Source organism: Onychostruthus taczanowskii, unplaced genomic scaffold (genome assembly GCF_017590055.1).
Source record: "Onychostruthus taczanowskii isolate IOZ18803 unplaced genomic scaffold, ASM1759005v1 scaffold23, whole genome shotgun sequence".
NCBI lineage: Eukaryota > Metazoa > Chordata > Aves > Passeriformes > Passeridae > Onychostruthus > Onychostruthus taczanowskii.
The window spans coordinates 9922318-9937685 of NW_024499573.1; the positions used below are offsets into that span (position 1 = coordinate 9922318).

Consider the following 15368-nt stretch of genomic DNA (forward strand, 5'->3'; position numbering starts at 1 on the left):
AAATCAACATTTGATGAGTCTTCAATGCAACAAAAACTAATACTTAAAGGGACAATCTTGCTCTAAAATAGTCAGGGAGCATGTGAGCCCCATACATCCTATTGGAACTTTGTTAACTCAAACTTTCCTGTCCAACTCAAAGATACAAATGCTTGATGACCACCAGTCTGACTTTGGCTTTTAAAGTCAGGCTGAGAAATGCAACTGCATTCAAGAATCAAAATCCTGTCCTTCAGAACAAAGCAGAGATGTTTGGTAAAATCCAAGAAGCTGTTAAAGAAATAATTTGGTGGCAGTAGTACAGTCAGATCAGCTCTGTAGCAACTCTGGATTCAGAAAATGGGAGAAAGATTACCAACTGTGGTCTGACTAGATTCCAAAAGAAACTGTATCAGCAGCTATTATTACATGAAATGTACCTACAATACTAGTTTCATACCGATCCCTTTACTGAAAATAATATTTTCAGTACTGATTATACATCTGAGAATACATATGAGTAAAATAAGACCATTATTGTGTAAAAAACAAACTCACAACCTTTATTTGTCACAACACATTTCATGTACATGCAGAATGTATTTACATTTCTCTTTTAAGGCAAACAGAAATTGGGTTCTTATACCTGAGTTGCTTAGCACCAGTAGGAATAGCAAATAAGAACTTAGGAACTGCTGTCTCTCCCTTTGGAGTAGCAGCTGCTTCCACTGCAAAGTATTTCTGCTTTCACCTCACAGTTCTTTTAACGACCTCTATTGCCACTTGGAGCCATTTCTGCAGAATTCAATCTGTTCACAAAGACTTCTTGACCAACTTGATGTTGGCTTTGCCATTTGCTGACAGCACAGCAGTACTTCTGTTTTTGCTGACATATATGCATCAAGGTCTTCAGTTACTTTAAGGGTTCTGTATTTCTCCACTACCAAGAAAAGCTAACACTATCTTTTTATGTCTTTCTCATGTGTGCTGCCTGCTTCTCCAGTGCTAAGTTAAAATTAAAAGAGGGAAAAGTTCACCTCAGCCAGTGGAGGATTTTAGGGCTTGACTTTGTGGAAATGCCCACTGAAGCTTTCAGGAAGAAAATGCAAAGCAGTTTTTCAATTTAAAAAATGCTCCGTCCTAGTCTGACTAACATGTGAGCCATCTGCATTATCTCCAGACTTTAGGCATTTGCTAGAATTTAGGATGTTGAAATCCATTTAAAGTAGAGAGGCAGCATTTTCAAGTAAGTGTTTGACATTTTTCATTTCCCATTGACTCAGTCTATCAACACCACTAATTCCAAGAGGCACTTTTCTCCCATGACTTTTAAGAAGACCAAAGAACATGATCCTAAGAGAAAACATCTATTCTATAAAAGATAAAGTTTCTATTTAACACAGAAGTGCAGACCAAGCAGAAAGTCCGTAGTGCAAAATGGGGTATGACTCTTAAGTATGCTTTCCTCTGTGAGAAACCTGTAGTTTGGAAAAATATTTTGATTCAATATACATTCTCTGCTTTTTTTTTTCAAGAATTCCTGAAACTGCAGTTTTTAATGACTTGTCAAATACACGAATTGAAGGTTTCTGTTACTATTTAGTCTCTCTAGGTGTCCACCTCAGCTAATCAACTCTCATCACAAACAATTGCTAATATTTACAGGTGTTTAATTCAAACATTCATTGAAAGAAACAGAGTAATTGTGCCTTTATTAAACTTATGGTTTATACTGGATATTTAAGCAAAAAAAAACCAAAACAAAAACCCCAAGTAATTTCTTCTTTTTTCCAGTTACTACCTGCTAGATCAAGTGCTTTTTTTTCACATTCATTTCACTCAGCAGTAACACACCACAGTGTATTACATCGGGAATGTAATCTGTGAAGTATCTGTGAAGATACTACCTTTAATAAAGACAAGCAATTTCACACAGAAATTCTTCACAAAGGTTTGCCAGTTCTTTTTCCCATCTCTCAGAGACCCTTACGAACAAAGCACTCAGGAAAATACAGTAAGAGGACAGTAAGAGGAACTCAGGAAGCATCTAACCAATCTATCCCATCAGGAAGCTGACTCCTTCTGCTAAGGTACCTCTCCACAAAAGATATGAACGTTTTCCAAAGTAAGATGAGTTCAAATCAGTAAAAAAAGGGAATAATTATTATTCCTCACCTGGTAACAGCTTTGTACACTGTGAAAAAAAACAGCTTGCTGCAGGTATTCCCAGTGAAGAGCTGCAGTGTATCATTTTGGTCCTCATTTCATTTCCTATAAAGTGACCTACATGCAGCTTTATTTTTAAAATCAGCACTGCTGACTGTCTGAGATAATTTCACTACTAAGATATTGGAGAGCTTACAAAATTTTAGACAATTTGCATAATTTCTCCCTGTAAATTCTTGATCTCTAGTCTACTATACAAAGAAAATATACTGTATTTAGGGAAAAATATTATGCAGTGATTATATATCCAGTGACTGTTCACCTAGCAAGTTTATGAAATCTTTTCCTGCTATGCTTGTTACTTTGAAAAAAAATCTAGGCCATCAACACTTCTGAGGTTCTCTTCACATTGGACAGGGGATGCAGGCATTCACTTGGGCTGTGTCTCTGCTACCCACTGCAGTCCCTGAGGTAACAGGAGATGATTTGCCTTCCCAGGCATCTCAGCAAAGTGAAATATTCCAGAGGAAGTCACATGAATACTTTTCGCATTCAAGACGGTTCAGTGGCCTTGGAGAGCAGTCACAGCACATCAGACATACTGTGTTCTCAGCTTGCCTGGGGTGCTAACTTGTACTCCTCAGATCTCTGAGTTGAAGAATTAATCCTGCTCTTTTGAGGATGGCACCAGGTTATTGCAGTCTGAGTCCTTTTGTGCAGAAGGAAGAAGTTTGTAGGCAGAAATAAGTTTCTGGATATTTTGAAATGCTATGCCCAAAGGCACCAACTTCCACATGCAGAGTAAAGGACATCGTTACAGTGCAGATGAAACAGATTACATAGAGCTTATTTATAAGAAGTTTTATACACCTGAAATGTCACAAACATTTACAACTTTTCTGCCTTCCTCAGAGTTCTGAAAATATTGAGCCATTACACTGCTGTCTCCTTTGAGTCCAATGTCTGCGGTGGCTTGAAGTTCAGTATCTCTTTATATGTAATGCCTGCAAAACAACACAATAGACATAGCATTGCTGTGGTCTAATAAGAAACGGAGCTGCACAAACATGAATGAGCAAGGTGCAACCCCAGCATGGCTGGGCTCTGATCTAGCTCAGGAAGAGAGAGACCTCTTCAGGCAAAAAGAGAGGAAGAGTACAAAAAGTAAGGGAATCAAGGATGACCTTTTCACCATTTCAGATTTGAAAAAGTAGCCCAATACTGAAATGGTACAGGTGCTTTCAAAGGGATGCGAGCACTGACTTTTGAGTACAGTGGGCAATATCCTCAGCAACAGCTACTGAGCACGTTAGATTTAAAAGTTAGGTCCTCACTTAAATGCCAAACTACAAACCTCTGACCTCAGATGAAAACAAGATTAGACTTAAATCTCTGCTGACACAGATATGTTTTTTCTCCCTCAGAGACTCTAACTTTAAGGCAGCAACCACTGCAGTCCTGTAGAGGCAAAGTCAAAACAAGCTCTTCATCTGCTCTATCCACTGAAAGGCAAGTTACAGAAATGGTTTCTTTTCTGTGTGCAGAAGATGGGAGGACAGAAACATTAGGGAAATGGAAGACAGCCTCTGTTAGGAAGCAGAGAAGAAACCTTTAGAGATCCTTCCACAAGAACTTGGTAAGAGCAACACTGGCTTATCAGTAGCGTTTCTCTTAATGCTGCCTATTTGATCTGTTCAATCAAAAGCAGAGGAGTTAATTTGTAAAGGGGAACATTTTTTATTTCTGCATGGCCTTTCAATCTGGTTATTTTTGAAAACATCACAAAATTAAACTCACGCTTCCACTCATCTAGTGGAAGATCCATGTTATCAAATGTGTCGTCATATTTCTCAGCTTCAATTTCTTCCTCAGGATCGTGAATTGGTTCAAAGTAAGGATGCATCAAAGCCTCAGCTGCCGTGACTCGCTTCTCTGCATCCAGCACCAGCATCTTCTCCAAAAGGTTTACAGCTATTGCACAGAAAACCAACAGTATTCAAATCACACATCTGATTGAACTTGTACCCAGTAATACTGCCCTGGAGGTATTACAAATAAATACATGGAGTAACAGAACAGAATCATTGTGTGTCCATTTACAGCCAGTGGGGCCTCTTTGCATGATGTGAGCAAGCTGGGATGTGTACAAAGCTTGATGCAATGCAGAGGTTCTCCCTTGCTTCTGTGTGCAATACAGAAAACATCTCAGGTAATGACTTCTCAGCTTCTGGCTCCAGGACTACTGTGCCTGGAGCTTCCCTAGGTGTCTTTAATCACTGCCACTCATTGTGGTTCTAAGGTACATCACCCCCTGACAGCAGCCGAATAAACAGGTGAACAGCAGATGAGAACTGCACTCTGTGTCACCAAATCCAGACCAGGTACACTCTGAAGTTCACAGGTCACTTGCCAATACTCAGAATCTCAGAGCTAACTTATAGCACTATCTGCTATGTGGTTTTGACCTCAGCCAAAACAACCCATTAAAGTTCTGCATGCTCCCCTCCTTGGATTCTGAATTCAGTCCTTTGCTAGACTGTCAAAATGGACTAGTGTAAACAGGGATGATGAATGATTCATTTGTTTTCTGTTTTTCTATCCTGAAAGGATGTTCTTGAGTTTGGTGCAGCTGAAAGGAAGTAGAGGCAGTGTGGGAAGTGATGCCTCACCCCAAGAAGTGTGGGACAGGACTTCTGCTTGCCATGTTGCATATTCTCTTTAAATTATTCCAGACCCGAAGCAGTCAGAGGACCACAGAAAGGATAAAAGACATCCTAAGAACTAAATGGAAATGTGTAGCTTGCTGTAGCCACCCATCAGCTAACCATGCAGTAGCGGTAAGAGCTGTTTGTTAATCAGATTTATTTGTACTGTATCTGAACCTAAAATTTTAACTTAAATTAAGAAAATTCAATTATCCTAATTAATATTCTAATAAAACTGGCTTGTTAGTGTTTAGAACATTGGGAAATTGATAATGCTTAAGGAGAGTAATTTTAGAGTTCTGCCTGCCTCAGGTCATGTCACAGTTATGCACAGTTGGTAGGTTCTTCTGGCTGTTAAGATCTATGGAATCCAAGCCATTGTTTCTCAGGAATGCACAGATGTTTCTCAGGATGTATTTATTCCATTACTAAAATGTCAGCTTTTCATTTTCTTGTATTTCAATTGCAGATCACATTGGGCTTTCAGAATTGTAGTTCAAATACAGTGCAGAGAAAATTTTATTATATATACTTAATATGCTAGGGCACTTGAGAAAACTGCTCACATAAAACCAATAAGCAGGTACTAGACTGAAACCAAAACACAAAATACTATTTTTTTTGTATGCTTCTGAGAAACAACTGATTCCTGACAGGGTTTAAACTTCAGTTGCTACAATCAAAATTATGAATTATGGAAAGCAAGAGACAGAATAGCCCAAGAACCACTACATCATCCCCTGTCACATGACTGAACTATAATGCAGCTGTCTCCAATGCAAACACAAGAACAAGCTGTACACACCCACACAAACAGCCTTACCCAAAGGATTTGCATACTTCAAGATGGATGCAAAATCTTTCTTCTGGACTTTTGGAAGGCTTTTGATATAATTTTTTGCCTTAAAAGAAACATGGATATTAAATTAGATCTTTGCCACCTTTGTAATGAGACAACATTAACTGTATGCTTAATATCTTTCTCAACAATATTTTGACAGCACATTGTACAAATGCATTTTTTCTAATTATATTCACCTTCTTCCTTAATGGAATCTTTTTTTAGTCAAACTTTAAAACCATGATTTAGAAATTATAATGCGAAGCTTTAGTTATTAGTGCTCCATATTTAATATATTTATTAAAATAAATATGTATTAATTATTTGAAAGAACATCACAGTGAGTTTACAGCAATCTCTAGAAGTGAACCTTATACATTAATTCCTTTATATTTAAACTGAACAGTTACACTAATGAATAAATTTAGGTTCTTTATAGTAAGGGCCTCAGGATTCTAGAAGGACATTGACATAAGGACAGAAAAGAGACATTTGCAAAAAACTGGGTTTTCTGAGTATCTTTGTGCTTTTAGTACCTTTATAATAAAAGTTGCCATGTATCACCTCAGCTGTTTATGTGATACACACTGGAATCCTGAAATATTTAAATAATATTCTGGTAATTTTCTGTCATTCCACCCTCCATTTCCAGTAGCTATTGTGGGTGCATAAATCATGGCAAGGCAGAGAAGGACCATCAGGTGCTGTATCAATAGTCAAGACATATTACCTCAGCCTAACAACTGAGCAAGGCTAAAAGGGAAATTAAGACATGGAAAACCAACTGACAAATCAGAATACTCACATCTTGACTGTGCAATTTTTGAACAAAATCTTGAGTTGGTGTACCTGTTATTTTCATTATTTCTGTGAGTTGGTCCAGATCTGAATACCAGAAATAAGGAACAAATTCTTTCACTATTAGGAAACTAAGCATCCTGCAAAAGTAATGCATTTCTTTGCTGTTGGAGAATAATGTAGAAATCTTAATTCAATGACTGAACAGAAGATTTATAAAAGATGAAAGTTCTTAATTTCTCTTAGAAAAGGCAATGAAATTATCCTATAATCTGGGAACACATAACTGAATCATCTGCAAAATTTTCTAATATCATCAGGCTTGTTCTGTATTGTTTGGACAAAAATCAGTCCAAAAATATTAAGCGTATCTAAACAATCAACAAATGTATTGCAAGAACTAGGAAAAAAAAATGTCTTTTCTATTATCACAGAGCCTTTTATTTGATGATTCAAGATGTCATTCAAAGATCAACTCTACTGAAAAAAAATCAGTAATACAAGTTTTAATTGGCAGGTGTGCAAAAGTAGTACAGATATGAAAGAATGATTTAATGAGAAAGCTGCAAGCCATTTTACTATTAATTTCAATTTATACTCATCTGTTTTTGAACAGACTTACTGTATCACATAACAGCCTCTCATAATTTTCTTACATCAGTATCATAAATTAACTGAAGGATACGATCATTTCCCTTGAACAGAGGTCTCCCTGTTATCATCTCAGCCATTATACAGCCCACGGACCAGATGTCAACTGAAAAAAACACCAAGAGGCACATTAACCTGTCTGTTTAAATGTGCATAAAATTTAATTTAAAACATATTTTAAATAAGTATAAAAATTACCTTTATATCCTGTTATAAAATGAATGTGTGCCTTGCCAAGTATGATGAACAGCACAGGTAAAACTACCAGACTTTCTAATGAGCTAACTGGAGATAATCTCATAATATGCAGAATGACTTTCTCAGTAACAGGCATAGGAAGTAAATTTTCAGTACTGTCAAAAACTTCCATAGTATTAATTGAATTCCCTCAATTTGCCATTTCTCCCTGTCTGTTCAAATTAAAATCAGCACAGCTTTACAGGAATACAAGAGAAACCAGACTGTCATGTCTGTATAATTTAAATAATTTTTTTCTAATAACCTTGGCATTTTCTGTTACTCTCAGAAAACATATATAAAAAAATCCCCAAATTCACCATCACATGATTACCTGCAATTTATCTACAAGGAAATGTTGCATAATTACACTGTCATTTCCACGTCCAATTTCTTGTTCATTTCAGAAACAAAGCCTTGTGTATACATCACCTGATCCAGTGAATGCTTTAACATTCTTAACATGCTTAACAGAGCTTCCAGCTCTGTTAAGATACTTTTGAAGACATACTGACCTGTCTGAGTATAATGCATCCAGTTAAGAATGACCTCTGGGGCTCTGTACCACCTTGTAACCACATAGCCAGTCATCTCACTGTCTGTATGCCTTGCCAATCCAAAATCCAGGATCTGAAGTGGAAGCACAAAGCACATTCAGATCAGATAGCCTGCTATCTAGTTCATACAGTTCTTTATAACTGTAGGAATAAAAAACAAAACCTGGAGCAATCTGCAGAGATTAGTTTATTTTTGTATCTTTTTCTCATTAAAGTGTCTCGTTCTCATTTTAAAAATCAAGACAGAGGTAGCACAGAGATTTGAATAACTTTTTTTCAAGTTACATACTTCTATGGCACCATGAAAAGCTGTAAGACTAGTAAAGAAAATAATAAATTATTCACTTATTAAGTAAAAAAAGACACTGGACACATTTAATGCAAAAAAATTCCCTGATCACAGAATCATCATGGTATTGAGTTACAGCTAAAAGAACAGCACACATTTTAGACAGTGTCCATTGCTCTTGTATCCCAGGTGGCACAATTATTCAAGAGTGTGTTCCAACAATATTCTGAGGAAAGAAGGTATTGTTATTTCTACTTTATGAATAACTCATACCAGGGAAGACTTCCTCTAGGTCACAATGAAAACTGGCAACAAGAGTAGGGAATTACCATCACTTGGTCCCATCAAGTCTTCTCCAACCTCCATCAACAACTACAGAAAAACCTTTTGTAACAAATGCAAGATCCGTGCAATTTTTTTAAAGTGCTATGCATAATCCAGCTTATTTCTAAGATTCTCAGATATTTCTCTCCAGATACAGCAATATGTACAGCAGCAAGATGAAAAAATTAATGTTATGGCCTTTTGTCAACTTCTGTAAAGTCTGCCTTAAGAGGGCCCACCTGCATGGACCATCAAAAGATGCAGAAAACAGCAAGAAAATTCCATTCCTGGAATGACAATCAGTTTCTATTTATTGGAAAGGTCATGCTTTTAACAAGAACTGGGAGGCATGGGTAAGGCAAGGTCTACTGAAGATAAATCATTGTCACACACAGGTAACCAAACATGAAGCTTTGCATGAGCAGCCACACTTTGCCATGTGAATCGTGCTGCACGTGTTTATTGATAGGGCAGGGGTTTTAATAGGGACCCCTAAGCATTCACATGCCAAGACTCAGGTTTTTGTAATACTCTCTGCAATTAAGCATTCTAAAATACTTCAGGTTAGTTTCATCATTCCCAGGCACTAACAAGAAGGAAAAATGTATTTTTCATTCACAAATCAAGACCACAAAATGTTATGGCTTATCTTTATTGCCATACTGGAAATATAATTTCCATGTTTTCCTCATAACTGCTGATTACCAATCAATTTAAAAACAGGAACAGAATGCAAAGGGAATTTTTTTTTATTCATAGCAATTAAATGCACTTGATTGTGGCTGATTCTTGGGTACTGAAGATTTACTAGATGCAAGATCTTTGTATAAACCTTTATATACGGCTTTTATTGTACAAATTCAGCATACATAATATTTTCCCAGTACGAGAGCAGGGGGGGTGGAAGAAAAAATAAAAAAGTAACAGGTCAAATCCAGATGTGGTACAGTCTATTCTGTCACAGTCTTTAGGCATTTTATCTACCAAGGCTTGTGACAGGTAGAGTTGGAAATAGCTAAAAGATAATTTGGTTTTGTAGAAGTAGAAAATTACAGCAAGAATTTTTGTGTATTATGTTTTAACTTCATGATTTATTTTTATTTACATTTCATTACGCTCACAAACAAGTGTATCCTATTTGTACTTAACATGGTACCATTTCAACAACTGTCTTCATATAAAACTTTTATTCTCACACTCCAATCTTCAACTTTTCAGCTTGAACTTCCACAGCAATTTTCAGAGCATGGTTGAAAATCCTTCTTATAATTTCTGAATTATGAAACAATGACCTAATTTCCCTCAGCTCCTTAAGGAAGGTCTCCTTTGACTCAGCAAACTTAATTTTCCTAACTTTTTTCATTAACTAACAAAAATAACTTGTAACTTTGAGACTACAGAAAGGACAGTGACTTCCACTCATACACCCTCCACTGTGTAGATGGATACCTATGCAGGAGTTGAGAGCATCAGATGAGGGAAAAACGAGCATCAGAAAGCTCACTGTGAAAAACCTGATAGCTAATTAATTATCATTAAAGGAATTGCTCCAACTTGCTTACAGTCTCATCATCACTGGAGCTGATGCAAGGGAAGCTGCCGAGTGCAGACACGGGGGAAAATGGTTGCACTATTCCTGGCAATGTGATCCTGTGCCTGCACAAACTGACTTTGAGAGTGTGCAGACAAAGATTTGTTAAATAAGCAGATACAGATCAGGAGACATCTGGCCTGCATCTCAAAATATAATTGTGTGGGGGAAGACATCCATATACAACTGTTTTTTCGAAACTCTCTTATTTTCCCAGCACCCTGGGATCCACTCATCATTTGTCCACCTCCAAGCCAGGAAAAGGCAATGGCTTTTTGTGTTAGATAGGAAAACACTAAAATTACAGGACCCTGGAACATTCAGGTCAGTCTCCACAGACCAAAATTTGTATTACAATGGCTACATACAAGTATATATTTTCCATGTTGCGTGCTAAGAACCACTTTTGTAGTGTTTTGCATCACCTTTTATTTTACTCAATTAAGTGTCCTTCACAAACTTTGATCTTCTGTATCTCTCAGGTTGTAGAGTTAGACTTTTTCTATTTAATTAAAGCTGAAATTCTCACATAACCGAATCACTCCCATCAACTCTTATGTCTCTTTTAGGGAGAATACCTTGGCCGTAAGATCTGATGTTTCCTTGCACATCAGGACACAAAAGTCCCCATTCAAATTCCCTGTTGATATGTGAGGATGCATAGGCCAATTTTGATTCAAGAGCAAAAATCCCAACACTGAAACCAGCCAGCATGTCAACAGCTGCTGCACCTGTTGTCTTCTGTCTTCTAACACGTCTGACTGGTTTTTCAAATAAACATACCTTACCTTCAATTCACAGTCTTCATTTACTGCCAAGTTTCCAGGCTTTAGATCCTGCAACCAGATTTTAAATGAGTGTTTTGGATTTTTTTTTATTTCCAAGCAAGACAAAGTACGCTTTTTTCTGTCTTTCCTTCTTTCTTTCTGGTTTCATAGTTTTCATGTAACTATTTTGAACAGCAACAGGTAAAATGATGTCACGATACAAATAATATAAAAAAGGATGCAAACTTGCACATTTGGCTTTTTCCAGTATATTTTCACCCCAAAGAAAAATACATTTTTTTCCTGCTATAAGTCAGGAAAAAACTTGCCAGTGAAGGAATTCACTAATTTTTCTATGAGAGGGGTTTGGGCATAAATTTGTTGCATTTAACAGTAACACCACAAGGTTCACAATTCACATATATAGTTTTGGACTGTACATGTTGCATATCAAAATTTGCATTATAAAGGTTCCTTACCCTGACAGATTTAAAAGGAGTACTGAAATAATCAAACAAGATTTTACATAAAACCCTATGCTCTCTTCTGTGGAAAAATCAATTTCCTAAGAAGAACGTGAAACAAGTATTCCCTTAAGTCCCTTAAGCCTAATGATCTTCCACAGTTGTAAAGTTTAGCAAAGGGAAGACTACTGGCAAGGACTAAGATGATGTTGCAACACCAGTGACTCAGACATACACAATTAGATATACATTTTCCTTCAGCTTTCTCAAACCTTTGTTTGATACACTTTAGCACAAGATCTTTAGAAGCATCTTCTCTCTGAACTTTTTAACAGGGATCCACCTGTTTGATACAAGAGCTTTTAAGATCAGAGGGGCCTTGGAGAGAAACAATTTGGTGCAAAAAACCACAATGAAAACAAGAAGCTCAAGTGTCATCAAGAGAGACCTTAGAAGAAAACTAAGCAAGGGTAAGTTTAGACCATGATCCCAGCAGTTGCAAAAATAAAGATATAAATATCTTACATTATTTTGTCAGTTATGTAGTTTCCATGTCCAGCTTAAAGCTACTATACAATGTGCACTTTCTATGGTGCTCCTGACACTTTATTAAAAATGGACAATTTCTATTGTTCTAATGCAGTTTTGGGGTAAGATATGGTGCTTGGTACCACAAAGGCATAATTCAGAACTCCTTCTTCACAGTGCAGAAGTGATTTTAAGTAGACTTTATATAGAAAAGGGATTCAAAAAGAAACAAATGCTTAAATTTCTCTCAGAAAAAAATTGAGGTTCTTAAGTCTATAATTTTCGACAATTTTCTTCAGTTTCTATGGTTCCCCCAAAACTCTGAACAGTAATAAAATATTTAAAGAAAACCTAAACATTGTTTTTAAAAGTTTAATCTTCATTAAAAAACAAACAAACAAAAAAAACCCCAACTCTCATCTATCTCAATTTAGACACTATTTGCTCTTGTGGAGCTTACAACTCAACTTCAAAAAGTAATCTAGGAACCCCAAATCTAAGCTGTATTCAGTGCAACTTGAGTGCCCAGCTTACACTGACACAGCAATGCCAGCTTTTGTCCCCACTGAAGAAGAAATCAAAGGCACCAACAAACTGAGAAAACCTATAAACAGAATTTCAGGCCTATTTATAAGCATGCTTACACACAAACATCACTCAAATTATCAAAATATAAGCATCTTTCATGTTTTTCCACTTACCCTGTGAATTATGCCTGATGAGTGAATATACTGTAAAAAGAGAAAGAAGAGAAAGTATTTTTTTAACTGAGGTCCTGAGTTTAAAAGTTGCCTGGGGTAGGAGAGAAAGTACTTTTTCATGGTGCTAAAGTAAACTGAAATTAGAAAATGTTTATTTCTTGCACAGAAGATCCCTTTAGCAATGGTTTTTATGTTCAGATAATTATACTAGCATTTTGTCCTTTCCCTCCCTGAATGATGAGAAACCACAGAATCAGTTTGAATACTGCAACTCACATCAGAATGAAACATGGTATTTTGTATATCAGAAATGCTCTCCTACAATAGGTGTCTCTGGTGTGCCATCATAGTTTAGATTCACATCCTTCAGCAGCACTGGCTTTTAAGAGATCATTATGACTGGGATGAAGGCCAGTCAAGGTCTTATTGGAGAATTCTTGCTACATGCTTCGTATTTCCTCAATGGAAAATGGAAAGGTCAAGTACAAAGACATTCTTTTTACTTGCATATTTTCATCACCCATTCAGTGACCTATTTAAGGGCTCACAGCAGCCAAACCAGCAAACTGAACACCCAGGACTAGTTCTTTTGGGATGACACCTGATAAATACAGATGTTTGAACCCATGACTGTCACCAAGTGCGCCCCACTGAGGTATGAGTTTCTCTCACCAGCTGACTGATATCTTAGAAAAGACTATTTTCATCACAGTCAATAAAGGGAACTTCTAGTAACTAGTTCAGATACATGCATCTCTTGCAAAAATCAAAATGCAGAAAGTTGTTCTGAACTGAGGACATGGTTTCCAAGAGCAGCCTGGGACGTGCTAATCCCTTCAGGGGTGGGGAACTGATCTGAAACCCCCACAGACCATACTAGTGATGCTAATGACACGAGAACAATAAAATCTTTTAAACAAAAATACTTGAGAAAAGATGAGTAAGATGCAAATCCTTCAGCCGTACCTGAAGAATTTTCATTTTATTACACTCTGAAAAATGGGACAAGTGGCAACATGGTCACAGGGAACCAGCTGGCAGAGCCAGAGAAGACCAACCAGGAATAGTCAGCATAATGTCACAGAAATGCACAGAAGAAAGGAGCTTTGCAGGATAATTGCAAATCAGCCACAGCCACAGCAATGATCCTCTTCCCCAGCAGCCCTCAGGATGGGCAAGTAAGCTCATAAATGCAACAGCCCCTCTGCAAAGGGGTCCTCATAATCCAGCTGATGAGAAACACCAAGATAAAGAAAGCAAAGCTACAGAACAAACAACAACTTCTTCAGACCGAAGCAATGTGCCTTTCAGACTTAGATTACTGAACTTAAAACACAACCCATACAACCTAAGCAGCACAAGATCTGCACTCAGGGTGCCAAGCTTTTAAAGCAGTGACTGAAAAAATCTCTGACAGTTAGTCCTCTCTTACACCTGACCACCCACACCAGATGTGGTCTCATAGGTTCTGAAAAGAGGGACAGGGGGGAAAAAGCCCCCACTTCCTTTGACCCTGTGCATACAACTTTAGCAACCCAGCCCAGGCCGTGGCAGAGCCCTGCTGCTGCATGGTCACACACTACTGAGTGCTGTGCCAGAGCCCAGGCCTGCCCTGGCATCTGCAGTACACCAGTTCCTGCTGCAGATTACTTGCAGATTGGGCAAGGCTTAACATCACCCATAGGAAATGCCAAAGCCCTTCACAGGATTTCCTGGGGCTGACACAAGACTTTGAGGGCACATTGCTGCTTCACAGAATGTTTGCTGTAAAATCACTACAGCAAACACAAAACTACAAAATGTTTTATCTGTCATGGATGTGCATGAAGTGAATTGGGATGGGAGGAGGAGGAAGTTTGTCAATTGTACATAGAGACCACATGCATCTTAAAAAATAAAACAGCAAATCCAAACCAGAAATGTAACTGTAAATAGCTAAACTCCCAATACATTAACAAAAATATGTCCTCTGTCATCACTATCTTGATCAAGAATATCACAATATCTACTTGCATTCTAAATTATTGCAATATCTTCTAAATGAAGCCACTTGATTTTCCAGAAGAAATGCTTAAAATATTCTATAGTCAGTTTGTGCTGCTAAGACTGTATACAGTAAGGAAATGGCTAGCAGACCCAGTCATTTGGGACCTAAGAATGTGGAATGTAGAAACAGGAATCAAAAGGTCTGCACCCTTTACAATTTCAGTTAAAGTAAATCTCACCTGTCTGGGGGGAAGAGTATGGTTTTGCTGTCATTCTCACCCCGCTGAAGGTTTTATGAATGTTCACAGCACCAAAATAATGTTAACACTTTGGGGAAAGCTCCTATGTTTTCTGAATGCTCCTCTTAACATAGCACTACTGAGATTACATGAAATAGCAGTTATTCCTGATTGCAATACATACATCAGCCTTTCTGAAAGGTGAAAGAAATACTGGTGCTGTGCTGCAAAGTTTCTTTAACAGTAGCAGTATTTTTTTAACTGCATTTCATAATCTTCTGGCAGGCAGCAACATTGGAACTGTGCCAGTCTTCATTCAGAAGGTTTTCAATTTCTGTTCAACAGCCTTCTGAAATGGGATCCTGTTCTTACTGGTTCTCCTCATTAAATTATCCATCTATTGACAGATTTTTCATTCTTAACATGGCAAAATGATTCAGAACAGAGTAGACATGTCCTTCACAATGTTTCTACCACTTCACGTGAACCATATTTAATTCAAGAACCCAGTTAACACAAGTGAAGTGCCTTGGAGCACAGGAGCT

At 37.4% G+C, this 15368-nt stretch overlaps 1 protein-coding gene across 3 annotated transcripts in view; it reads right to left on the bottom strand.

The window, feature by feature from the left end:
* Positions 1 to 534: 534 nt before the first annotated feature.
* Positions 535 to 15368, bottom strand: part of MAPK12 (mitogen-activated protein kinase 12) — a 33151-nt gene continuing 18317 nt past the window's right edge. For 2 of the 3 annotated variants that reach the window (XM_041405467.1, XM_041405466.1), the window contains exons 5-12: positions 12599 to 12628; positions 10927 to 10974; positions 7893 to 8007; positions 7175 to 7246; positions 6497 to 6576; positions 5674 to 5752; positions 3943 to 4116; positions 535 to 3149 (exon numbers count right to left, since the gene is read on the bottom strand). In XM_041405467.1, coding sequence (XP_041261401.1) covers positions 3079 to 3149; positions 3943 to 4116; positions 5674 to 5752; positions 6497 to 6576; positions 7175 to 7246; positions 7893 to 8007; positions 10927 to 10974; positions 12599 to 12628 — 669 coding nt within the window. In that variant the 3' untranslated portion in view covers positions 535 to 3078. The remainder of the gene's footprint in view (positions 3150 to 3942; positions 4117 to 5673; positions 5753 to 6496; positions 6577 to 7174; positions 7247 to 7892; positions 8008 to 10926; positions 10975 to 12598; positions 12629 to 15368) is intronic. The other variant, XM_041405469.1, reaches the window with a different exon arrangement.